We start from the raw sequence: 25,901 nt of genomic DNA on the forward strand, positions 1-25,901 counted from the left end.
ACATTTACTCGATATTTCCAGATTCCGTGGTGCAAATATTTCACACGACCGTCTTGTGGAAGATACCTCCCGAGTGGACACCTATTACAAAATTACCTTTCCGGACCCTGTAAAAGATGAACCCAACTTTGATTCCGGGATTGAGAATCCTTCATTTGAATGCAGCATCGAAGATGTGACGATGGGTGGAAATATTGTAAAATATAACCCTATGTGAATATGATTTCATGCACAAGATATGCCACTTAAACCCTGTGAAAAGGACTCGCAAACTGTGTTTCAAATGAAGATTTAATAAAAGACAGGTAGTGAAGATTATCACATTGACTTTCACAGGAACCGACGGGAGTGATCAGCTTTGGGTACACGAATTTTACCGTAAATGCTCTACTTTGGGTAGCTACTGTAATAAAAGATACAGTACAGAGTAGGCCTATACATGTATGTTTTATAAGTTAAAACAATAATAATGCTTAATGTCATTTATTTACTATTGGTATTAAAATATCAATGTGTTATTACTATTATTATCATTATAATAATAATTAATATTATTTTACGAATTCTTTTTTATTGAAAGTTACGGACATACACAGAATACATAATCAATGTATAGAAACGTTCAAATGTATTCGCCACATCTGAAAGTTGTGGCTAAAGATAGCCAAATGGTAGGGTCAACCAATTGCAATAGGTCAGTAGCTTCTTACAGTGCCTCTTAAAGTTAAAAAATTAAAGAAGTACACGAGCGCTTACTGAACCAACGTTACTATACGTTACCGTAAATAATCTAATCTTTTCTCAAAATTGTTACTAGTCTGTTTTGTCCAGTACATTTTGTACACCTGTTTGATTTTATGGGAGCGAAATAAAGACACAATTTAGTTATTACACAAGTGAAATAAAACGTTGATGTTGATGTCATTCTTAATATAAGAGACGTTGGTCGAATTGACTTTGTCTATAATACCTTAAGTAAGAAGAAATTTTCAAGTTACATCAGTAAAGCTATCATGTAAATAAACTATTTAATTTGTGTCTTTCAACATTAAACAGGGGGCTTGTATTTCATTATTTTATTCAGCTCGTTTAAGGACGGTTGCGGCAGTTCTTGGTAAAAAATATGTCCAGTAATATGAATTGTTCAAACTTTATATATGAACACAGTGTCATGTTAGAAACAGAATTATGGAAAAAATGAAGGTTATCATGCTTGTTCGGGAATTATCTGCCCTTGAGTATGCAAATTTGAAGAAAAATCCAGTTTTAAGGGCAAATAACTCTTAAACAAGCACGGTGACCTATGATTGTTTTCTTTCATTTTTCTGTTTCTAACATGAAACTGTGTTCATATACAAAGTTTAAACAAATTCTATTATTGGGAATTTTTTGCCTCATCCCCCAAACAAGAAACTGCAGCAAGTGTCTTTAATAAATCCAGTATGAATAGTCATTCATGTGTACCCAGTATTTTCACAAGAATAATGGGTGCTTTTTCTTACCTTTACATTCCAATTTGAAATGTAAATATTGCAAAATTGTATGAAATTTAATGAAATTGTTTTGTATTGTATTATAATGCTACTAATCTGAAAATGGATTTGGTTGTTTGAGGATGATTGTAATGGTGAAAAGCTGAATGTCGTTGGCTTGTACGATCCTCGGAGGACAAATTTTATAATAATTCCAAAATGAAACACGTGATAAATGATGATTTAGATCTCCATATTGGCCATTCACAAAATACTTGCTCTCTCTGAGGTTTCGTATTGGCCCTGATGATTTTATATTAGTCCCGATTTTCTTGTATTGCCTCAGCTGAGTTTAGTATAGGCTCAATCCTTTTCGTATGATTTGCACAATATATCAAATATTTTGTTTAATATTGCATGTATTAAAGATTAAGTGTAACAATGATCATTTCTTTTGTCTGAATGATGTTTTAGAATGCCTCTGGTTTAAATATGTATATTACGTTCTCAATAAAAGCGATTATCATGAAATCTTTGTTTATAGTCTTTTCCACTGGTCTAAGCACCGTCACGTGATATATGATAAATTGTTGTATTGATTTGAAGACATCAAACAGTGACGTCATTGCATTTTGATGTAGTAAAACGAGTGTCGGTCAATACGTGAGATTTATCGACCTGTGAAATGCAATATTTACCTCTGGCTAAACCCTCGGTTGATAAGTGTGTGAAGTTGGCGAGAAGTTCGACATTTGACATTGAATATTGGAACAGAGAACGACATTGGGCATTCAAAGCGTGGAGTTGGCGGGAAGTTAAACATTCGACATTGGACATTCGAAACAAGAACGCTATTGAACATTCAAACCCAGAACGATATTAGACATTTGAAATAAGAACGAAATGGTACAATCAAACTCAGAACGACATTCGACATTCGAAACAAGAACGACATTTGACATTTGAAACAAGAACAACATTGGACATTCGAATCCTGAACGACAGTGGACATCCAAATCATGAATGGCATTGGACATTCAAACCCAGAACGATATTAGACATTTGAAATAAGAACGAAATGGTACAATCAGACTCAGAACGACATTGGACATTCGAAACAAGAACGACATTTGACATTTGAAACAAGGACAACAGTGGACATTCGAATCAAGAACGACACTGAACATTTGAAACAAGAACGACATTGGACATTCGAATTAGAACATTGTACACTCAAATTGAGAACGACATTGGGCGTTCGAAACAAGAACGACATTGGACATTCAAAATGAAAACGACATTGGATAGTTCTGGGTTTTTGTTTCGAATGTCCAAATGTCGTTCTGGGTTTGAATGTCCAACGACATTGGACCGTTCTGGGTTTGAATGTCTAGTGTCATTCTTGTTTCGAATGACCAACGACGTTCTGGGTTTAAATGTCCAATACCGTTCTTGTTTCGAATATCCTATGTCGTTCTGGATTTGAATGTCAAATGTCGTTCTGGGTTTGAATGTCTAAATTAAATGTTGATCTGGGTTTAAATGTCCAATGTCGTTTTGGGTTTGACTGTCCAAATGTCGTTCTTGTTTCGAATGTTAAACTTCTCACCAACTTCTTGCTTTGAATGCCCAATAGCGTTCTCTATTCCAATGTCCAATGTCGCACTTCTCGCAAACTTCACACACTTTCCGTAAATATCCATTTTCAAGATCAGTTATTCCTCATAGCGGCTTCACTAAAAGGGTAATATTTTTATAATAATTTATTTCTTATTTAAGAAATAACATATCTCATTTAGTGGTTTGTCATTAAATAAAATCATTGTTTGGAGTTCAGATGCGAAGGAATTAGATCACGAGGGCACAGAATTATGTAATGTATCTTGTAAAAGTTGTAAATGGCAGATACGACCTTTTTCTACTGTGGATTCTAAAACTGAAAAAATACTGTCGTAAGTAACAGGTACGACCTAATACTATTAAAGAAATGTATTTTTAGTTCAACATACAGGGTTTACACAATTATGATATTTTATGTTCAGGGTGTGGTCCTTTCAATGCAGTCCCGGAAAATGTATAGGTCGAAAAAACAGTTAAAGTTTTAACGGGGAAAATGGAACATCTAGCATTCCAAATTCCAAAATTTAGTTTTGGTGACCTTGGCCAAACTGGCCGTAAGTGGCTTGTTTTTTCTTTATTACAATCGGGAATTAACTGACTAGTCTGTAAAATTCTTACAGTCAAAAGGGTACTATGTGATTATGCCGTAGCCTACGATGGGACTTTAATATATAACTCAAAGTTCAAGAATTTAGATATAATGACCTTTGTCTGATTGATCCCACATGACACGTGTCTTTTTACAAAAACAAATGTACCGACAGTTACAATGTAGCATAAACCAAGGCATTAAATAAACCACTCGGCAACGATGAAACATCAATAAGTCACACACCAGTAAATGGTATTCCCTATACATTCTATATAAAACTGACATTTTTTAAAGAGCTACCAAACATAGCTAGACCCATTTCAGAGAATAAATCCTTACCTCATTTTAAAGAGTTATGATAAAACTGCTATACAATGAAGAGAAAAGCAGGGGTCATGTATCTTCTAAGAGAGATTTGCTTATTGTGAAATCACATCAAAATCACACTGCTGTGACCTGGAAGTACTACTCATACTAACCAAATACAACCTCCTCTCCCATTTTCCTATCAAAATGTCAAAAATACATCCACAATGAAATTTAAACAGAAACCAGCATTAATTAAGACTTCTGTGACCATGCCAAGTGAAAAATTAGTGTTCAAAAACCTGTCCACCATTACGCGACAGACCAGATGGCTCCCACGCTGGTTCCTTTACTATAGTTAGGCTCAATATTGGCTTGAAAGTATACTGCAAATGGTAACCTTAAACCGTCTGTCCCCAACTGAAACTTGCCTCAACTGCAATCGAAATCATTATTTTTCTATGAGATGTTTGATAAATATCTGTCAAGGGGCTACTAAACCCTAGCGCCACCGCCAAAAAGTGATTATAATGAAAAGAGCTATCGACATTTCCGTATTGCAGCTATCACCGGTTTCAAAATGTAAACAGGTGAGTAAAATGTATATTTTAAGTTACATTTTCGTTGATATAACTTGTTTCAAAAATCGGAGAATGTAGTGCCGCGTAAGAGCATTTTTACTATAGGTTGACTGTAATTTCGTTAAGATATTATGTAAATTGTGGTGTCAAGTGTCAAGAGCTTCTTTCCTGATTCCGACGCTTGTAAATTTTGACATCTGTATGAATTCCAACTAAATTTCGATGCACAGACATTACATGAACATTATTGCGCATGCAAATGGTCTAAACGTGTATAATACTCAGTGTTGTCTCAGGGGTCTTATAGGGTGGGGATATTAAGGAACACCTGAGAATGACAGATTTTTTTCAGGGTTGTATTAGGGGTCTTAGGATGGGGAAGGTGTGACTGAATCAATGATACTGCCACCAGTGCTCTCGGATAGGCACTATCTTTTGAGATGTATACTTTTTTATAGGGAATCGATCCTACCAATTTTCGTTGCGAATTATGCGACGAAAGTCGGGATCAATCCCCCTACAGTAATATGCGATATACCGAATGAGATACTATCGAATTAAAAAATGTGTCCTTCCGGCACGTGCACAGAGCGTCTGACTTCGGATTTTTTGGAAGAATACGCGTTTCCTTGTGCCTAATAAGCGTCCACACAACTTGTCCGAACCGCAACGTCTTGCACATTAGTACAAATATGGGCAGTGCTGTTTTTATTCCAAAATCTACCTTTAAAATGATACGAAATCGATCTCTCTACGGTAACATGCGATATACCGAATGAGATATATTTAATACTATCGAATAATAAAAAATGTCCTTCTATGCTGTCATTAGACAGTTCTTTTCAAATCTTATGGGATGAGTTAAAGTCGGATCGATTCCCGATTGAGGCAGTGCCTTATTTCATATTATGAACTGTGCTCGCCAGGTGCCTTTATTTACAAGTGCACACACTACTTGTATCTATACCATATATCCATATTTGTACTGATGTGCAAGACGTTGCGGTTCGGACAAGTTATGTGGACGCTTATAAGGCACAAGGAAAAAGGGTATTCCGATAAATCCGAAGTCAGACGCTCTGTGCACGTGCCGGAAGTACACATTTTTAATTCGATAGTATATGTCTCATTCGGTATATCGCATGTTACCGTAAAGGGATCGGTAGGATCGATTCCCTATTAATAAAATCTCCCGTAAAAAAAATATATATATATACACAGGCATTTTTAAAAATGGTGGCGCTTTCGCATCAGTGATGGCGCTATACAGTAGTGGTGGCGCTGTGGCGGACGGTTCGCGTTAGAGCGTCTGACTACAAATAAGTAGTTTTATTGGGTTCTTGATCGTCTAGTAAGTCTGAGTCTTTACTCAAAACATTGAGCATGACGATAGGAACTTGACATCTATACCCTATGTTAGAATAATGTCAAGTGCTGTTTGTTATTTAGATAACTTGTTTGTTATTGTAATACTTGTGTATAAAACTAACTCGTTGTAATATCATATGCTTTTGCAATGCTTGTAAATGTAAGTTTTGTTTTTAGTATTAAAGGTCTCTCGAAATGAGGCCCTTTTCACATTTTCACTCCTGCTACAAGATCTTCGATGAGATATATTCTATATTCACGGAAAACAAACAAATATCTTCAATATATATAAGAGCTGTTTTCTCAATTTTGATTGTCACATAAAATGGTTAAAATTAGTTTCCTCAATAATGGGTTTTCATATTCCACTTTAATTTAATTGTTGGGACCTGTTTGGCATCATTTACGTTCAAAAATGTTGTTTTTGTTTGGTTTAGAATCTATCAATCTACATCTACATTTCTATACATTTTCATTTACTATTTTCACGCTTCTTAATTTTGCTATCTGTCACAAATTGACATACGGGCCTTAATTTATCTGTAGTGTAAATGCAGGTATTACATCATCTTTTTGTAAATTTTTGAGTTATTGAGGTAAATGTCAGAATTCATGCATAAAATACCTCTCATGTTTTTCTGTATTTCAAAACTTAAATTTCCATGTAAATTTCATTAAATTCTGTTCAGTAATAAGAAAGTTGATATTTCATAAACTTCAGTAACTCGTGTTTTTATCCCCAAAACCACTATAATGGGCCTCAAATTGTCAATTTCAATCCGCGCCAAAGTAGTCAGATTTCCCGGCTATATCGTGAATCCCGTGGAAATACAAATAGTCAAGAGTTCACGGATTATCCTTGAATCCCATGAAATTTAGTATTTGGCGGGACATTACCCTTTAAATAGACTGGACTAGATATGCCTTGCGCACACCACCTTCCGACATTATAGACGAATCGATGTCTGATTAATTTTTCTTGCTAGAAAATTATGCTCGATCGAGGTAAGAAATTTATTTGTTAGATTTTTGTATGATTTTTGCATTACGATTTTTATTTGGTAAATTTTTGTGCATTCTACAGAATTCTGTAACATTTATTTTTCGGCATATGATTTTGGCTAGTTTCGGTATGTCAGGATAATTTCTTAAATTTTTCAGACTTTTGTAAATTATTTCGAAAGAGGAATCTAAAATGTTTCATTTATATAGGATGTAAAATTTGTACTGAAATTTGTTACATGATAATTGTAAAGCACTGTTTCAAAAACTTATGTCAAACATTTTGTTAATTATGGAACGCCATTACTGCATTGTATTGTTATGTATAAATCTATATGTCAAGTCTAGTACCATGTATATATTATTGTAATATGAAATTGTGTGCCAGTCTATATTGCATATACATACAGTGTCCGTTTGTTGTATGACATTAGACATTATATTGATACAAATTATTGTATAACGTTTGATTTAAATTGAATTTTGTTAATTTGTAGTTGTAAATAATAGCTGCAGTTTATCATGTTCGTATCTATAATGTTTTCATCATAAACTTTTCATATCTTTTTCATACTTTAACTTTAGTCTTTTAAGTAAGTAATTTTTGTAATAATGGAAGTAATTAGTGAAGTATTTTAATCACGTGACGTATGAACTTAGTAGCACATATATTTTGTATAAGTAGCACGTATTATTTATGGGAGCCTACGGAGGTATGGTGTACCCAAAGGAGCAGTTTTATGCCCTGACTTATTTGTTTTGCTATGGTGCTTACCATATGTTATATATTTTAGCTTCTTCCGACAGACGATTTTCCTGGTGATATCATAAGTTGGTAAGTTATATGTGTAGACAACTGATGTAAACGTTAGGAGCCAGGTCATTTTCCTTTAATATGTAGAGATTACTGCAATAATTATTAATGCAAACGAAAAAGAATTGGATATTAGCTTCGATCTGATTGATTTTGACTGGTATCAGCGGTGATTTGGAGCCTGATATTAAAACAAACAGAAATTACCAATAACCGCGCCAACGGAAGCTGTTTCTTCTGTGAATAATGATAAAGTCCCCCTCATAAAGTCCGAACAAGTCTCTGAGATGCCGGAAATGGATCAAGCACTGAGTTGTGACACGTAACGATTATATGAATGATGCGTTAGTGATTTATGTGTAAAGAATCTAGTCATTATTACAAAAAAATAATTTCAAACACTATGCAGGTTGGAGTTTATTAGTGCGCATTTACCAAATTGAATTAGTCGTGCTAGACTAAATTAATTTGATAATTACTTACAAATAAACACTAACCTTTACGAAAAGTGGATTCGAAACTGCAGTAATAACATATAAACTGGTCCGTGACTGTTACGAAAAGGAAAGAAATTATAACTATTACTTTTAAACTAACGGTTGTCATAAAACAAAGTCAAATTATCGAAATATATGAATGAAAGAAGTTTTGAATAGGCGTACAGTTTTTCGACTAAGCGTTCAGTCCGGATTTTAGAAATTGCGATTAGTGGGACAGTAATGTATCGACTAGTGGGGCAGTGTAATCGGCATATATGTCTCAGAAAAACACATTTTCCTAAAATGTATTCGTTACCATAGAGTCATGCTAGTATTTATCGATGCGTAAGATATTTATCTACGAAGAAGCAAAGGTTTCAATTCTTTGCAAAAGCTCAAGATACATGTACATGTATTTCAAAGAATTGACAGTTTCATTACAAAATCGAACAAATACCCACACCTGATTTGACTTGAAATGAAGTATATTAAGAGTTTTAATATGCGTGTTTGGTATCTACGTAAATAGTAGCTCTTAAACATTACGTAGATTAAAAATACACTTACTTTATGCGATATTAACGAAATAAACAATGAAAATCCAAGACATCCGCGACAGCAAAAATTTGTGTTTTGATTTCCGAACGCATAGTTTTTGGCGTTTCCGGTTGGGCGTACAGAGTCTATAGACCACGCCATGTACCCGGATAATCTTAACTCTGTTCAGCGACCCTAACTCAGTGCCAACATAGCTGACAGAAAGACGATGTATGTAGTTAATTTCCTTGTCTTTTTTCATGTTTTTTATGTGAGTATGCAATGTTAGCGTAAAACTTTTGATAGTCATAATATCCTGTATTGATGACATGTTTTGTGTACTAAATATTTCAATCGAAATGTCACATTATGTGCCTGGAATTCATTAAAATGTACTCAAAAAGTCTTCAAAATGAACATGTTTTATGTTTCTAACTGTTTTAAAGTACCAGAAATTGCAGTAAGACCTTACTTATCAAATGTATTAGTTCCATAAATATCTCTTTGACAATGTTTAATAGTTTGAAATTGATTTTTATAGCTTAAAAATTGTATTGATTATGAGGTAGGTTTAAATTTTCGGATAATTCCTAACTGGTATAGGAAACAGTGCTGGATAAATACGAACTTAGAATGGATAAAAACCTAACCAAACGAAAACGGCTGTTCGTCTGTGCTTTTTTATGGGGTGTTGATGCTCGAAGTTCTTTGATCTACCCACCCCTGCAGGGATGTGGGATTCCTATGTCCAACTTATCCGACTCGTGATTTTTTGCCGGCGGACAAGTGCATTTTTCATTCTGTGTGTCCGCGGACAAGCATACTTTTTCAGGTATAAAATGAGAAAACATAAAATATCATTTAGATTGTGTGTTGCTTCAAGTGTATGGAGGTGATAAAGATAATGGGTTCTTTGACTAGGTCTCGCGCACACTGTAACTCGATGACTATGATAAAATATCAGAGAAGATTTAGATACAAGAAGATTTATTTAACGTCGGATAAGTATAAACATATAACACTAGCTTAAAGCTATTTTCCGACAAACACATGTAAATAAGCTCAACATAAGTAAAACAGCTGTAATAAAATGCAAATATGTTAAAGCACATTAAAGCAAATAAAGCATCTGGCTCTAAGTAAATAAGAAACAAATCACAAAGTATCACATACATGTTACAGCGCATTAAAACAAAATAGCACATAGGTACTTGCAAATAAAAGGAAAAAGTAATTTATCACATACAGATTTAGCACATTTAAAGCAACATAAAACAAGAGCTGTCTCCATAGGATGACACATGCCCCCGATGGCACTTTGAATGAATAGTTATGGCCGATGTTAGAGTTTAGGACCTTTGACCTACGGAGCTGGGTCTTGCGAGCGACACGTCGTCTTACTGTGTCACACATTCATGCGTAGTTATTTTAAAATCCATGCATGAATGACAAAGATATGGACCGGATACGCCCATCAATGCACTATCATGAAAAATGACCTTTAACGTCTAAGTGTGACCTTGACCTTTGAGCTACGGACCTGGGTCTTGCGCACGACATGTCGTCTTACTTTGGTACACATTCATGCCAAGTTATTTGAAAATCCATCCATGGATGACAAAGATATTGACCGGACACGCCCATCAATGCACTATCCTTTAACGTCTAAGTGTGACCTTGACCTTTGAGCTACGGACCTGGGTCTCGCGTGCGACACGTCGTCTTACTGTGGTACATATTCATGCCAAGTTATTTGAAAATCCATCCATGGCTGACAAAGATATGGACCATCAATGCACTATCCTTTAAAGTCTAAGTGTGACCTTGACCTTTGAGCTACGGACCTGGGTCTTGCGCGCGACACGTCGTCTTACTGTGGTACACATTCATGCCAAGTTATTTGAAAATCCATCCATCGATGACAAAGATATGGACCGGACACGAAAATTGCGGACAGACTGACAGACTGACAGACTGACAGACGGTTCAAAAACTATATGCCTCCCTTCGGGGGCATAAAAAAGATTAGCTGACACTACACAAAAATAAGAAGAGTCACATTTTACAACATGCATTTAAAAAACAACATAAAAGAAGAAATCATATGTATACATGCTAAAGGGAACATAAGAACTACTTAAAGTAGCTGAAGAAAAATATTTGCATCATCAGCATATAGCATTCTGTAACTAAAACTAAAAAGGGAAAACAAGGGTTACACACAGAGAACTAAAAGGACAGAAACATCAGAAACGTAAACAACTTAAAAAAGGATTATGACAAGTTTGTAAGTAGAATTCCAACTGCTGAGACAATAAGTCACTGTCAATGGAAATATTTGAGCCAGTAGTCAGCCAAATTAAAATCAAAAGCACACAGAGATCGCAAGTATGACTAAAATAAGTCGGAAAGTTTTAAGAGTCTTTCTCTGAATTCATCTGGCTTTGCACCATTGCGTGGGCAGTGTTTGATCCCAAAAGATCCCGAACACTGCTTACGCGATTTCAGACTTTTATAAACGTTAAAAGGCAAATATTTCAACAGCTTATTTTTTACCACTGTTACTGAGATATGCTTTTCTATTTTATTGTCCTAAATAATGACCTCGATCTCCAGTCTATTTGCGCTTTCATGAAGGTTTAATATTACAAATCAGAGCAAGTGAAATTTGACTATGGACAAATGGGTTTTTAAGTGTCCGTGGACAAGTGAAAAATGTAAGGATACCCACACCCCTGTTCCGTCAGTCCATGCATCATTCCCCCCACCACACCACACACATTTCTTCCCTATTTACCGTCTGAAAAAGATCATATTTAATAATTAATCATACATCTAATCCAATTTAAACAATATCAAAAATATTCCATTAGCACCTCTATAAAAATCTCTTACACTATACGATATACAAGATTTGAAACAAACACAATTCTTCTGAAACAGTGTGTGTGTGTGCATGCGTGCGTGCGTGCGTGCGTGCGAGAGATAGAGAGAGAGAGAGAGAGAGAGAGAGAGAGAGAGAGAGAGAGAGAGGGGAGAGAGAGAGAGAGAGAGATGGAGGGAGAGAGGGTTGGGGACTACAGAACTTCGAACATCGGTGGTATTAAATAATTTCTTATATAAGTATAATAATTTTGACTTTTATACAGAGTTATTTTTGAGGGTTTATCCAGATTTTTCCAAACATTGCTATTTGCATAATATTAAAATTATGAAAAAATATTTGACTGTAGTTGGCATACATATAACATCTTGTAAAATTAATGACAAAGTTTGAAGACAATACCGCTTATAAAGTAATGTTTACAATAATCAGACCATGTACATGTCAACTCATTCATTTCTATAGAATACTAGTCAGTTAGGTGTTTATCCGTCACGCAATTTCGTGTAAGTTAGGTTTTTATGAGGATTCCTCATTTATACTGAGTTCGGTTTTTATCAAATCAAAGTTAGGTTTTTATCCCTTTTCTCGCTGTCGGTACATTTGAACATGTATTGTGTCAACATGTAGTGGGTTAACAACATAGTGTAAACGGGCCTATAAAGCAGTATATCTTTGCTTTCAAACAACAAAATAGTCGAGGCATCAAAGGCATAGAAGCATTTTTAAAGATTTTTTGTAAAAGTTTTCATTGAAAAAGTTGCCTTGTTCGTCGTTTTTCCACCTGAAAACACAATGATTGATATATTTAACATGATACATTTTGAACTAAATATATACTTGATCAATGGAGATGGATATAACAACAGAAAATTCCTTTATACATCGTAATTACACAGAAAACAAAGTTGTATCGGCTTTACATCCGCCATGTTGGCACTGAGTTAGGGTCGCTGAACAGAGTTAAGATTATCCGGGTACATGGCGTGTAGACTGTGAATCTGAGCCAGCCAAGCTTTCTTTAAAGGAATATTATGATGTCATCAAGTATAAACAAGGATGACATCACTTATTCTTAGAACACTGTACATGTTTTTTTTGTTTTGTTTTTTAATTTCAGCCCACAAGGGGCCCATTTATTATCCCTGTCCATGATGTGATGGGGTCGGGGACCCATCCCGCATCACATCTTACAGACATAATATAAACATAGATATAAGTTAAACAAATTTCAGCGCATAGTATATACTTAGTGTAGTAACAATGTTATCAAACTATTCAATACCTAGTTCACAATGATTTATAAATCAGTTTAACTACAATACCTAGTTCACATGTTAATCAATATATTTAATGCCTTGTTCAAAAGGATTAATCTTACAAAATAGTTCTAAAAATTTTCAATCCTAGAAAAAGGGGATTTTTTAATAGAGAGAGAGGTATTATCAAGCAGCTTATTTATCTTTCATAAAACAGACCAAAATGTATGTCATTATGTAATTTTAAGCCAGTCTTATTATTTCTCTTAGTCTATAAGCCTCTCATTAGAGAACAAGAGGTCCCAAACAGAGGGAAAAAGGGCCTCTGCCAAGAAAAAAGAAAGAAAAAAGTACAAAAAGGCCTAAGTGTGAACCAAACTGTCTTACTTCCTTATTCAGTGTCTACAGGGTTCCAAAAAAGAAAAAAGGTTTAAAAGTGGGCATCCCAAGCAACTATATAGTCATTGCATGTAGAATCGAGGATTTTAGGAAACAGTTTAAAAATAAGAGACAAAGTGGAAGTCGGAACCCTGTTTATACTTATATATATATATATATAGCATATTGTATTATATTGATGATTTTCCAAGAAACGACACTCTGCCTGTGGACTGTCCAGAGGGTTACTTATACACACAAAAGACAAAACAAAACACAAAAACTCAACTAAGTGTCAGCAAGAGAAAAATCCAAAACCATTTGCCTATAACAGTTGCTCAAAGATATCATTTTTCTTTTATTATCAATGTAATTCAACCTTTAACTTCTTTAAACTGAATTATAAAGGATTGCCATCGGTGCAGAGCCAGGCCGTTCTGCGCCTCAGTGCAGCCTGATCAGGATCTGCACCTCGGGCTGCTAAAATTGCATTTTTATCGTGATGGTCCGTAGATTTTGCCATGAACTGCTCTAAAAATCAAGGATGGACCAACCTAATCTAACCAGCATGGTAATTGGAGGTTAAACAAAATCAATGTTTAACAGTTGCTGTAAGATAAATTTTACTTATAATACAGTACGTTTATTCTACTAAATTTTTATATTTTTCCCAGTCTGTTTGAAATTTTGTCAAGTTAAGTACTTGAGAGGCCGTATATTTTTCGGTCTGGTAAAACAAAACTATTTGTCTTTTGAACACTTCTAATAATGGTATTTGACCCTTAACTCTATTGTAGTATAAAAACTGCTTGGCTGAAAGAAGGAGCATATTCATTATTCTGTCGTATTTATCACTGCCAAATAATATATCTGAGGCACTCAATTCTACTATGTTTGTATTACAACTACTATTTATATATGTCAATAATTGTGACCAGAATTGTTTGATTACATCACATTTCCAAAAAAGATGAATTAAAGTTTCTTGCTCATTTTTACAGAAGCTACATGTCTCATCCTGAGAAATGTTCATTTTTTTCAATAGATGGTTTGTAGCTAATATCCTATGATTAATTCTATACTGCAGCCAGTGGAGTTTAGAGTCTTTGGTAATCCTGAAAACTCTGTCATATTTTATTTCATCAAGCACAATACCTGTATTGTTATAAAAATCATCTTTCCATTTTTGCAGTGATTTTGGAAACTCCTCTTTTGATCTAAAATATTTGTAAATATTTTTACATCCTTTACTGTCTTTTGTAATAATTGACAGACAGGTAGGCATGACTGGATTGCAAGTTTTTCGTATATTATGAACACCCTTACTTTCCAAAAAATGTCTAACTGATGCGATAAGGTCATTATACTCAAGAAAGTTTGTTCTAGCATTAAAAGTATTGCAAAATTCTCTATATGTGTAAAACTCATCTTGTGCATTAAGTAGATCACCTATAAAAATAACACCAGCTGTCTGCCATCTTTTATAAAAAAAACACTAGAGCCTCCAACCCTTATATCTGGATTGTTCCATAAATTTATTAAGGCGTATGCTTTTCCAGTGGTAGGGATTACCTTACACGAGAGATTGTGATAACTATGTATCACATCTTTCCAAAAAGGGTTTAAATCTTGATGTAAAAGTCTTTTGGTAAAATCTGTTCCATTTATATAAATATATTTTAAAGCAGGACAAATAAATTCTACTAAATTACTAAATTTATTATTCATTGTTAGAAGTCTTCTAAGCCATGTTGCTTTTAAACTATGCATGAAACTTTTCAGGTCAATCATTTTGAGTCCTCCAAATCTATATTCTTGAGAAATTATGTTTCTTTTAACTTTATCATTGCCATTATTCCATAAAAATTTATAAAACATATTTTGTAAAAGAATAATTTTTTCTTGTGAGGGGTTTGGAATCCCTAATATCAAATGGTTAAGTTTTGCTAAGGCTAGGCTCTTAATAACTACTAGTTTACCCATAGGTGAGATAACTCTTTTTGACCAGCTTGACAGTAAAGTTTTGATTTCTTCAATTTTTTCATTATAGTTTAAGTTAACTATCTCATTAAGATTTATGGAAAATTTTACCCCCAATAATGTGAACTCATTACTTCCCCAAGAGAGATTGAACTCAGGGCACATTACCAGTTGACTGTTTCTCCGAGAACCAAACCATATGACTTTTGTTTTATCAGTATTAATATTAAGGCCTGATATCTTTCCATAGAATTTTAAAACTAACATTGTATTAAAAAGGGACTCTTTAGATCAATTAAGTGTAAGACTTGTGTCATCTGCATATTGTGAAATTAAATTTTCTGAACCATTAATTTTTATTCCTTTTATTTTTGGATTTTTCCTTATAAGGATAGCTAAAATTTCTGCACATAGAATGAAAAGATAGGGCGACAAAGCATCTCCTTGACGACAACCTCTCTGCAAGAAGAACCACTCAGACATATGTCCATTAACAATTACACATGATTCAATATTAGTGTAAAAAAGCTTAATCCACCTTCTAATTGTAGGACCAAAATTAAAATATTCCAATACTTCAAACATAAATTTCCATGAAACGGTATCGAAAGCTGCAGCAAAATCAATCAATAATAACAATCCCGGAACATCATATTTTTCAGTATGAAGCAAAATGTCATATAGTAATCTTATATTTGTAGCCATAAGTCTTCCTGGTATGAATCCAGTTTGGTCTTCATTTATGATATTATTCAAAGTATTTTTTATTCTAAATGCTATTGAGGATGAGGCTAATTTATAAGAAACATTTAAGAGGGATATAGGTCTCCAATTTTTCAGTAAAGTTTTATCTTTATTTCCTTTAGGAATACAAGTTATTACTCCTTGTTTTTGAGTCACTGAGAGTTCTCCTGTTGAAAAGGCATGATTCACAGATCTAACCAGGAACATTCCAATATCATTCCAAAAAAAATTAAAAAACTCTACAGTAAAGCCGTCATTACCTGGGCTAGTATTATCTTTCATCCTTTTAAGGCTATTTAGCATTTCAGTATATGAAATATCCCCTTCAATTGAGTCTTTTTCACTGTACATGTTAATATTGATTAATATTGGAAAGACCAAAAAGCAATACTGTGCTAACTCAAGATAGAACAGTGTTATACTTTAAGTATAACACTGTTCTATAACTTTGTCACACAATTAAAGTTTAATGCAACGTAGAGCTAACTCAAGTTAGCTCTCTGTTGCATTAAAAAATATCAGTGTTTCAGTTAGTGCAAAATGCCAACTGGCCCCTAAATCCCTTAAATTTGTAATCTATTTGTAATATGTATTTTAGTGGTGTATATTATAGAATTAGACCCAAAAATGACAAAAAGTAATTTTTAAAAAAAAAATCAAGTTAGACTAGTACTGTTGCGTTCAGCCCTCGAAATATGACATACATGTACATGTGCACTGTGATAAAACATCAAAATAACAATGTTTTACTTAAAATCTCGAGGAATTACTCAGCAGAAATACATAATAAATGTTGCTGCGTCATATGAAATCAGGATTTAACACTAGGAAAGTAAAATGAAGGATTACGGAATTGCTGACATAAATCGCGGAAACTGAATACATTCACAAACTGTGGCAAAGTTCCGACATGGAAAACAGCTTCAAAAGTGAAGGATGGATCGAAAAGCTGGCACAATACGTAATGTTGGGTTGATGTCTTGTGAATTTAACCTAAAACAGCAACCAACTTCATGCGTTGTCGCCAGTAAAGGCTGCAAAAAAAATGAAAGTAAACAATCCGAGTGAAGGAAAGAAGAATGAGTGAGGGGTAAAATTTCTAGAACACTTCAATATTATGTGGCGGACACTCTTATTTCGTGTTATTGTGTTATTCTTTATTGTTGTCTTTTCTGTGTGCTTTTTATTGATTGAAGTTTTGTTGTTTACTGGTTTCCCAGTAGTTTCCGGACCCAAGTAGTTTTCCGGACCTTTTACATTTCGTGTTGTACAGACTTTATGCCGTCGTAAAGCATCTGGGTAACAATATCATATCATCTAGACCTTTGTTGCCTTTACATATCAGCGAAAACCTAGCATTACTAACTTATTTATTATTTGAATATCCCGGTTTTTTAACTTACTTCGATGTAATTGTTTACACAAGCGATTGTCAACTGCAGGGGAATTCCAGTTACAGTGTGCATGCGCAGAAATTGAGGCCCCTTGAAGATATACATTAGTCAATTGATGCTCCCATTCGAAGGCGATACAGTAAAAACATTCCGAGAGTAATAAAATAAAACAAAGAAAGTCAGAAAAATCGACCAATTCACTATACTGCGGCAATAAATTATCGATTAAAAATGGGAACCAAAATAGACGGATATTTACCTACGATACCGTAGATCAATCAAATGCTTAGCAGCATTGTCCATACCCGAGTGGTCAGGGCGTACGTTAGACTACCAATTTTGAGACCGTTCTTGTTCTTTTTATTTAAAAGTTGTAAATTATATTAAAAGTTCTTAATTTCTTTTTTGTAATATTACCTGTCCAGTTCCCTCAATACGTTCCGTCATTTTTAGCGTGACGTTGCAAACGTCATTCAAACGTGATTAGACGTTACTGCAATAAGCGTATTACAAATACATGTACAGTATTTGTTAAATTCTTGAAATATACTTTTCAAATCATTATCACGCCTTAGAATTATGTTTTAATTTTGAATATATAGAACGAAATTGGAAATGTTTGCTTTTACAGAAAGGTTACAACTGTTACAATGAAAGGTCCGGAAAGCTACTCGGAATAACTGAGATATCAATGGAATTAATTGCCCCTTTTGAGGCCTCACCTACATTTGTGTTAATGAACGCAAGTGTAATACGAATTATGCATGGCGTTTATGAAGAACCTAGCTTTCTTCTGTGAAAATTTTATGTTTCTACTATTTTTTGTTTGAAAGTTACTGGCAAAACATAGCGATTTCGGTCCGGAAACTACTGGGAAACCAGTATATGAGAAATAAAACTTTTCAATTTGTTCAGATCCTAAACAAGGTATAGTCCAAATAATTAGACGTGAAAAAGTTGTCATTTGACGTTCAACAGTCAATATTCTGACATTTTACATTTTTACTATCAAAGCCTTTTTCGACATAACATGGAAAATAAAAAAATGTAAAATATCAATTAAAATGAACTTATAAAGAGATATGAGTTATGTCAGGTCTTATATTTAGGACTAAAACAAGGTAGTGTAAGTTGGTAGCATCACTGATGCGATAGCGCCACCACTTAAAAAATACTGGCATATTTCTTTTAAGGGAGATTTCATTACAGTAACTGCTAATGTTTGTCTGTGTAAGTATATATTTAGACCATTTGCATGCGTGATAATGTTTTTAAAATCACGGTGTCTACGCATCAAATTACAGCTCGAATACGGACAGATATCAAAATATGCAATTGTGCGAATCAGGAGAATAGCTCTTGACAACACAATTTTTTATAACATTTTAATGAAATTACAGTCACCCTGTAGTTAAAGTGTTCTTACACAGCACTATATTCTCCGACTTTTGAAATAAGTTTTATCAATAAAAATATAAGACAGAATTGTAAACATTTACAGTTTGAAAGTGGTGATAGCTGCACCATGGAAATGTCGATAGCTCTTTTCCTTATAACAACTTTTTGGTTGTGGCGCTAGGGTTTAGTAGCCGTGGAATATATGCAATGGAAACGAAGACCAAGTAACAGACTTTGATCATAAATAGGACATGGAGCGGACGCTTAATCCAAACTTAATCATTTGACTTTCAGTTCTGCCTTGTGTTGGTATAATAATTAAACGGCGGTTTGTATGCAATATTTGGTGTCATAGATATTATTCAATGAGTTTTAACAGTATTAGATTACTCACTGTATAAATCGCCAGCCCGTAGGTTGTCCATATTTAACACAGGTTTGCTTGGCTGATAAGAGAAATGATAAAAATACAACCACTAAATTATACTAGACATAAAAAGCATATTTGTTACGTGTTATGTAAGTTCTCAGGTTTGCAATGAACACTCTGTTTCAAAATTTACTGACACTTTGTATCCACAATTTATTTATGTTGACCTTTAAGTGATCCTTGTTTAATATGCGATGTGCTGTTCCGGTGATTTCAGCATTTACCTTCAAGTACTCCGGCATTGATTTATCTGCAAGTAATGCAAACTGAACAATAGATTCATTCGGCAATTTTGTAAACATGTGACCTAATATGGTCTCAAAAACCTTCATATTCTCTGCGCTTAAAAATCGTATGCCATATTTTCCCTTTGATTGCTCATGAATGCTGCCGTATCCCACCACGTGACCATCCAAAAAAGCAATCAAAACGGAAGCTCCTTGAAACCACGCCCGAAGAAGACGTTCTCGGTCAATATCCGGGTAGATGTTTCTATCATACTCCATTAAAAGCGGTAACACGCCTTTTGTTAGAGGAACAACATCACAAGAGGACAAAGGAAATGCGATCAGGTCACTGGTCACCTTAACAACGTAACAGTGAATTTTGAAGGACTCGTATATGAAACCCTGCTTTGTATACCAGTCGACCATTGCAGACACACCATCAAGGCAGATGTTGCTTTTGTCGGCACGTTTAAGTAATGTTTTCCATATCTTTCTTCCAATGCCTTTATGCCGATGACTTTCTTTTACGATGTAAGGTCCAAGATACATTAAACCAGGTGCTATCTGACTGATTCCACCGAAACCTGGAATAAAAAGCATTTTCTGTATAGAAATTATTTATTAGAATATCAGTGCAATTGCAACATATACAAAAATTTAGAATCCTAATTTAATGTTAGCCTCGTTGGACTAATTCTCGATTATTCACAGCTACAAGATTTTTCGTTTGAATGTAGTCAAATAAATTCATTGAAGCGGCTTGAGTAATATATGTAACTTTATGATCATCTACTTTCGACCCGTTTACATGGCCCTAAGGTACGGTGGTATGTTTAGGACATGCATTTTTCAAGATTGAATTATCTCGTGCGCACGACATCTTCTCTCGTGCGCTCGAAATCTATTTAGATGTCTTAGAGATAAGATGTCGTGCACTCGAAATAAAATGTCGAGCGCACGAGATAAGATGTCGTGCGCGAGAGATAAGATGTCGTGCGCACGAGATAATTCAATCTTTAAAAACAATAAATACATGTTCTAAACATACATTTGTGTTAAATGAAAAGCTACAGGCATTTCACTCTTCACGGGTTGGTTGCATACAATCACTTCTAGATAAAATAGGGTTATAATGACCCTTTTATTATATACCTTTTTGTTTGTTGTTTTGTTATTGAACGAAATCTTCAGTGATTATCAATATTAAAATGGAACTAAGTGAAGTTTTTTGTGCGCTATTTATAGAACTGTGTCGGGTCATACATATTAATGAAAGTAGTCCGACAGCATACAATACGGAATTTAAAAGGTACGATACGGTTTTTTTTCTACCTGTTCATATTTAATTATGAAATACAAGCCGTTTTCTTTACAGAATTTATATAGGTATATAATAAATCTCTAATATTACATTTGCTGTGGCTACAAACCAATGAACCGTTTTAATACAAATGTGAAAATTGGAAATTGAAGAAAAGGACAAAAATTGAACATGGCCAAGTAGTTTTTTTTAGATATACTTTTACATTTACAATTTTTGTATAATCATCGTGAATCGTTAAAAGTTAAAATATTCTTAAATGCGTACAAACATTTTAGAAATGTCCCCTTTCATCATATATGGAACTTGTATTGTCATTACCTACAGGCGTACCGGATGTGTCGACTGCTACATACAGAAAGGTAAAATCTGTCCTCAACGAGGCTTCGCAGTCGAAGTATGTATAGTCCCATCCCTCAGATTCTGTAAATTCAATCAGGTATTTTATGTCATCAGTGCGCGCTTGTCGAATTTCAACTGGCATTTCGTAAGTGGCGGTCATCTGGAAGATATACCACAGACTTTACCAAAAAAAGAAGAATTTAGTTTTATCTTAAAAATAAAACAGGTTCTTGATATCTAGATATACCTGCATTCCCGTACTTATTTTAATGAATGAAGTTTTGCTAACCCCTTCATAATCAACTGCGTTTAAGCTAAACAACCGGACAGCAGTGCCGTAGCCAGAGACAAATTTCAACCGAGGCAATATAGGGGGTCCGGGGATGCCCTCCGGGAAGTTTTCCCCGGAACATCTCCGGTGTGTTCTGGAACACTAAAACTGTGTTATATTACAGTCAAAATCGTCCTTTTAGCCCTTTTTATCACAGTGACTTTCATACCTTTGAGAAAAAATATATTGATAACAAAGGATAATTTGGGATTTATCCTAGTCTAATTATTATTATTATTATTATTATTATTATCATGACCAGATTTATATAGCGCCCTTTTCATGATAAATTGCACGTTCAAAGGCGCTTTACATAGCTCAAATGCAGCCACACAGGGCGCATAATTCATCCTTTACTAGTACAGACACAGAGCGATCTGACCAGAGGGACAGAGTGAGACAAATCCCCCACGACAGAGAGATCAGAAATCAGATACAGGCTTGTCCGGCTAACTTAGCCTAGCTCGTTGCGAATAGACAGCCTGGTTCTTTAACGTGCCCAGTGTATAGCACAGAATTGCCTGGGTTCCTGACCGGTACACCTCTATTTTTTTGATATGGTCGGATATAATCTTTTTTGTTATTGTAAGGCAATAAAATCAGAAAACCATCAGTAAAGACATTCAACAGCATGCTTTTTACAGCAGTTTACTGGTAAGGGGGTAGGTACAGGAGACCTGTCCGTGTTGGGGCAGGGGGTGATGGAGGGGTTGTCAGTGGTTCTCCTCCTAGAAATTTTTGAAATACAGGACTGAAATGATAGCCTCTGGCGCATTTTTGTTTGGTCTAAATTTGAAATTATGACAGGGAACCTCCCTCATTTTAGTAGGGGTCAGTCGGCTTTCTTTGTGGAAAATTTTGAAATACAGATACGAAATGGTGCCCTATGGTGCATTTTCCGGCCTAAATTTTGAGGTACTTTAGGGGAAGCCCTCATTTTAGGGGGTCAGGGGCTCTACCCCAGGAAAAATTTGAAAAACAGGTATGAAATGGTGGACTCTGGTGCAATTTTTGGTCGAAATTTTAAGGTATTGGATCCCATCCCCCTCATTTTGGTGGGGCCAGGGGGCTGTCTTGCCTGGATTTTTTTAAAAACATACTGGTGGTCTAAGGTGCACCGTTTGGTCTTAATTTTGAGGTACTGTATGGTGTTCCTCTAATGTTAGGGGTCAGAGATCTCTTCCCCTGGAAAAAATGACATACAGGTATGAAATGGTGGCGTACGTAGCATTTTTTTTTTTGGTCTATATTTTGAGGTACTATAGGGGAAAACCCCTCATTTTAGGGAGTCAGAGGGCTCTGCCCTAGAAAAATTTGAAATTCAGGTATGAAGTGGTGGCTCTGGCCCATTATTTTGTCGTAATTTTAAGGCATGATAAGCGTTTCCCCCTAATTTTAGTGGGACCAGGGGTGGGGGTGGGGGGAGGCTCTCTTTTCTGGAGAATTTTGAAATACAGATACGAAATAGTGGCCTATGGTGCATTGTTTGTCTGAAGTTTGAGGTACTGTATGGGGATTGGGGGTCAGGGGGCTCTCACCCTGGAAAAAAATTGAATTACAGGTATGAAATGGTAGTCTCTCGTGCATTTTTTGTCTAACTCTTTAGGTATTTGAAGGGGTTCTCCCTCATTTTAGTGTGGTCTGTGGGCTTTTCCCCTTGACAATTTTGAAATACAGGTATGAAACGGTTGCCTCTGGTGCGCTTTTGGGTTTAAATTTGATGATAATAATAATAAATAATTTGGTGAGTATAGGTGACTTCTCAGCCAACTTGTTGCGGGGGTGAGGGTGGGTCCACGGTCCTAGATCTGGGCCTGGCAAGGCTATCAATATGACTGCTAGGATTTCTGCCTCACATTGTCTAAATGATGTCATGATGTTCTGATATATTTTAATGATATTAATATACTTTTAAGAGCTTTTATAATTGAATTTTCATCAGATTGACAGGACTAGATTTTACTATTTTTGGCTTCTCAAATTTTAACCGAGGCAACTGCCTCGGTTTGCCTCAGTGTGGCTACGGCGCTGGGACAGACATCGCATCAAAAGGTTAACCATCATTCAAAAAATCATTAAAATGGCCACCAGTTGCCACATCAATTAGTGGCAAAAACAGCAAGTGTTTAATCCAAGACCAGTATTATACAAATGTATTTAAGAAAAAAGATCAGTACTTACTTCCCAGTCCATGAAGCGGGTTCGGGGTTATTCGGCCGTTTAATTAATTCAATACCATATTGGCAACATTCTAGTTTCGATTTCGTATTCTAGTGAGTCTGAATATAGATCAGACTGTCCCGCACATTTTCAGAGTTTAATTAATATTGGGGCAAAACATTGTAAGAACTGATAACCAGTCAATGCAAGAACTGTGTAGTATCGTTGTTACGCGCATATAGCCAATCTGCGCATTTGGTAAATCGCGCAGCGCAAATAACCAATTTGCTATCTGCGCAACGATTTGTAAATCTGGCAACCTTATATATTTCTTATATGCGCAGGGTAACTGTCTTGCGCGTTTGGTAAATGAGTCTGCGCTTTTAACATATGGATGATATCTCCCGATAAAATTGAATACTATTAGAGGGTTAGACTTGTAGTCCTACATAAAACTGTTTAATTTTAAAGGAACTGACGGTGATCAGGCACGCGTAAAGGTGTGAATTGACTGTGCTTAATATGTAAAGAACATTTTTTAAAAGTAAATGAGCGTATTTATGCGGTAATTTCAATGAGATGCTCAAGTCCCTGGTAGTTTATGGACTAAAAATTTCTGTTGACGACGGTATTAAGAGTCATCTGTCATAGGTGTTAAAAACTTTAAAATGATACAAAATATCCAAAGTATATTAATAACACAAGTTTTTTTATTTATTTTTTTATTATTTTTTTTTAACTTTTAAAAGCCGTAGCCTGTGCGGGATGTCGATCCAGCGCTAATATCAAATCCTGAAATGACACCGATGTTTCAAATATATTGATCATTTCTTACAGATCGTATTGGTATCTTTTAATGTTTTGTAGTACAAAAGAGTAATTTTCGTCAGAACGTGAACGAATTTTTGTTGCTGCGCAAGATTTGTCCTGCACTAATAGAAAATCTGGAAATTACTCTGATAATATGAATAACTGCCATAAACCATGCTAACTTTTACATTGTTTAACAATTACAGACTGATATTGCAAATCTTGATTTTTAAAATGTGTCATAAATTTATTTCAACATCAGTAAATTCATGGGAGTCGGTCACCAGGTTTCAATATCTGTAGTATGATACAATATGCGATAAAATTCAAACATGCGTGAAGGTGTGATTTCCTTCGGATAGCCACATCGTCCTCTCTATTCTTTTTATAACTAAAGTATTTTCACTTCATTCGATCACATGCAGTCATTTTATACCGGATATAGAACATAAAGTAGACTTACATAACAGACTGAATTGCCACACACTTACCACAATTCACCATATCGCTTTTTTTCATCATATTAAAAAACCGCAATTTTTTTTTACCAACGTGAGCATGTCTCTTGACATGGCCAAGATAAAAATAAAACAAAAATAAGCAGAATTAAAAGACGATTCTTACAGATCTTTTATACTTATAATCATTTTTTAATGTTTTATAGTCATGATAGAGTGACAGATAGAATAACTAATAAGTTTCGTCAAAATGTGAACGAAATTTCACATTTTGAAGGTGCGCAAGATGTGTGTCCTGCGTTAATAGAACTCTGAAAATACTCCAATAACTTGAATATCTTTTATAAACCATTTTAACTTTTACTTCGTTTTTCGATTACAGTCTAAAAATGTAGCTTTTGAAAATCTGAATATAATGTTTCATCCGTAGCCTGCGCGGGATGTTGTTCCTGCGCTAATAGCAAATTCTGAACTGACGCCGATATTTCAAACATATTTCAATTCTAAAAGATACTATTTATGTAAATTTATAAAAAAAATGTTTTCGGAGTAGAAAAAAATAGAAAGAAGCGTGATTTCCGTCATAACGAGAACGAAATATTACATTTGTTATCTGCGCAAGATGTGTTTGCCCTGCGCTAATACAAAATCTGGAAATGATCCTGATTACTTGAATATCTTTCATAAACCATGCTAAATTTAACTTTGTTTTATGGTTACAGACTAAAGTTGTAGCTTTTGCAAAGACAAATATAATTTTAATTCTGTAACCCGCGCGGGATGTCAGTTCTGCGCTAATAGCAAATCCTGAATTTAAATATATTTAATTTATAAAGGCATATCATTTATTACCTTTTAAAAATGTAGTAGAAATAGATAGAAACAAGAGTGGTTTCCGTCAGAACGAGAACGAAAAATTATATGTTTTATCTGTGCAAGACGTATGTCCTGCGCTAATAGAAAGTTTTAACATTACTCCGATAATTTCATACGCTATGTCAACTTTAATTTTGT

At 34.7% G+C, this 25,901-nt stretch overlaps 1 protein-coding gene and 1 long non-coding RNA gene across 3 annotated transcripts in view; one reads left to right on the forward strand and one right to left on the reverse strand.

Moving 5' to 3' along the window:
* Positions 1-2,003, forward strand: part of LOC123554927 (low-density lipoprotein receptor-related protein 4-like) — a 34,364-nt gene extending 32,361 nt beyond the window's left edge. The window contains exon 22 of the mRNA XM_045345363.2: positions 22-2,003. Within this exon, the coding sequence (XP_045201298.2) occupies positions 22-217 (196 nt within the window). The 3' untranslated portion in view covers positions 218-2,003. The remainder of the gene's footprint in view (positions 1-21) is intronic.
* A 7,738-nt stretch (positions 2,004-9,741) lies between these two features.
* Positions 9,742-23,800, reverse strand: LOC128558431 (uncharacterized). 2 transcript variants are annotated; one of them, XR_008371597.1, is made up of 4 exons: positions 23,641-23,800; positions 21,108-21,288; positions 18,290-20,049; positions 9,742-17,224 (listed from the first exon to the last, which is right to left on the reverse strand). It is a non-coding gene; the product is annotated as an uncharacterized LOC128558431 (long non-coding RNA). The 2 variants fall into 2 exon arrangements; XR_008371596.1 differs by having other exon boundaries at positions 9,742-20,049.
* Positions 23,801-25,901: the final 2,101 nt, after the last annotated feature.

Source organism: Mercenaria mercenaria, chromosome 7 (assembly GCF_021730395.1).
Source record: "Mercenaria mercenaria strain notata chromosome 7, MADL_Memer_1, whole genome shotgun sequence".
NCBI classification, from domain to species: domain Eukaryota; kingdom Metazoa; phylum Mollusca; class Bivalvia; order Venerida; family Veneridae; genus Mercenaria; species Mercenaria mercenaria.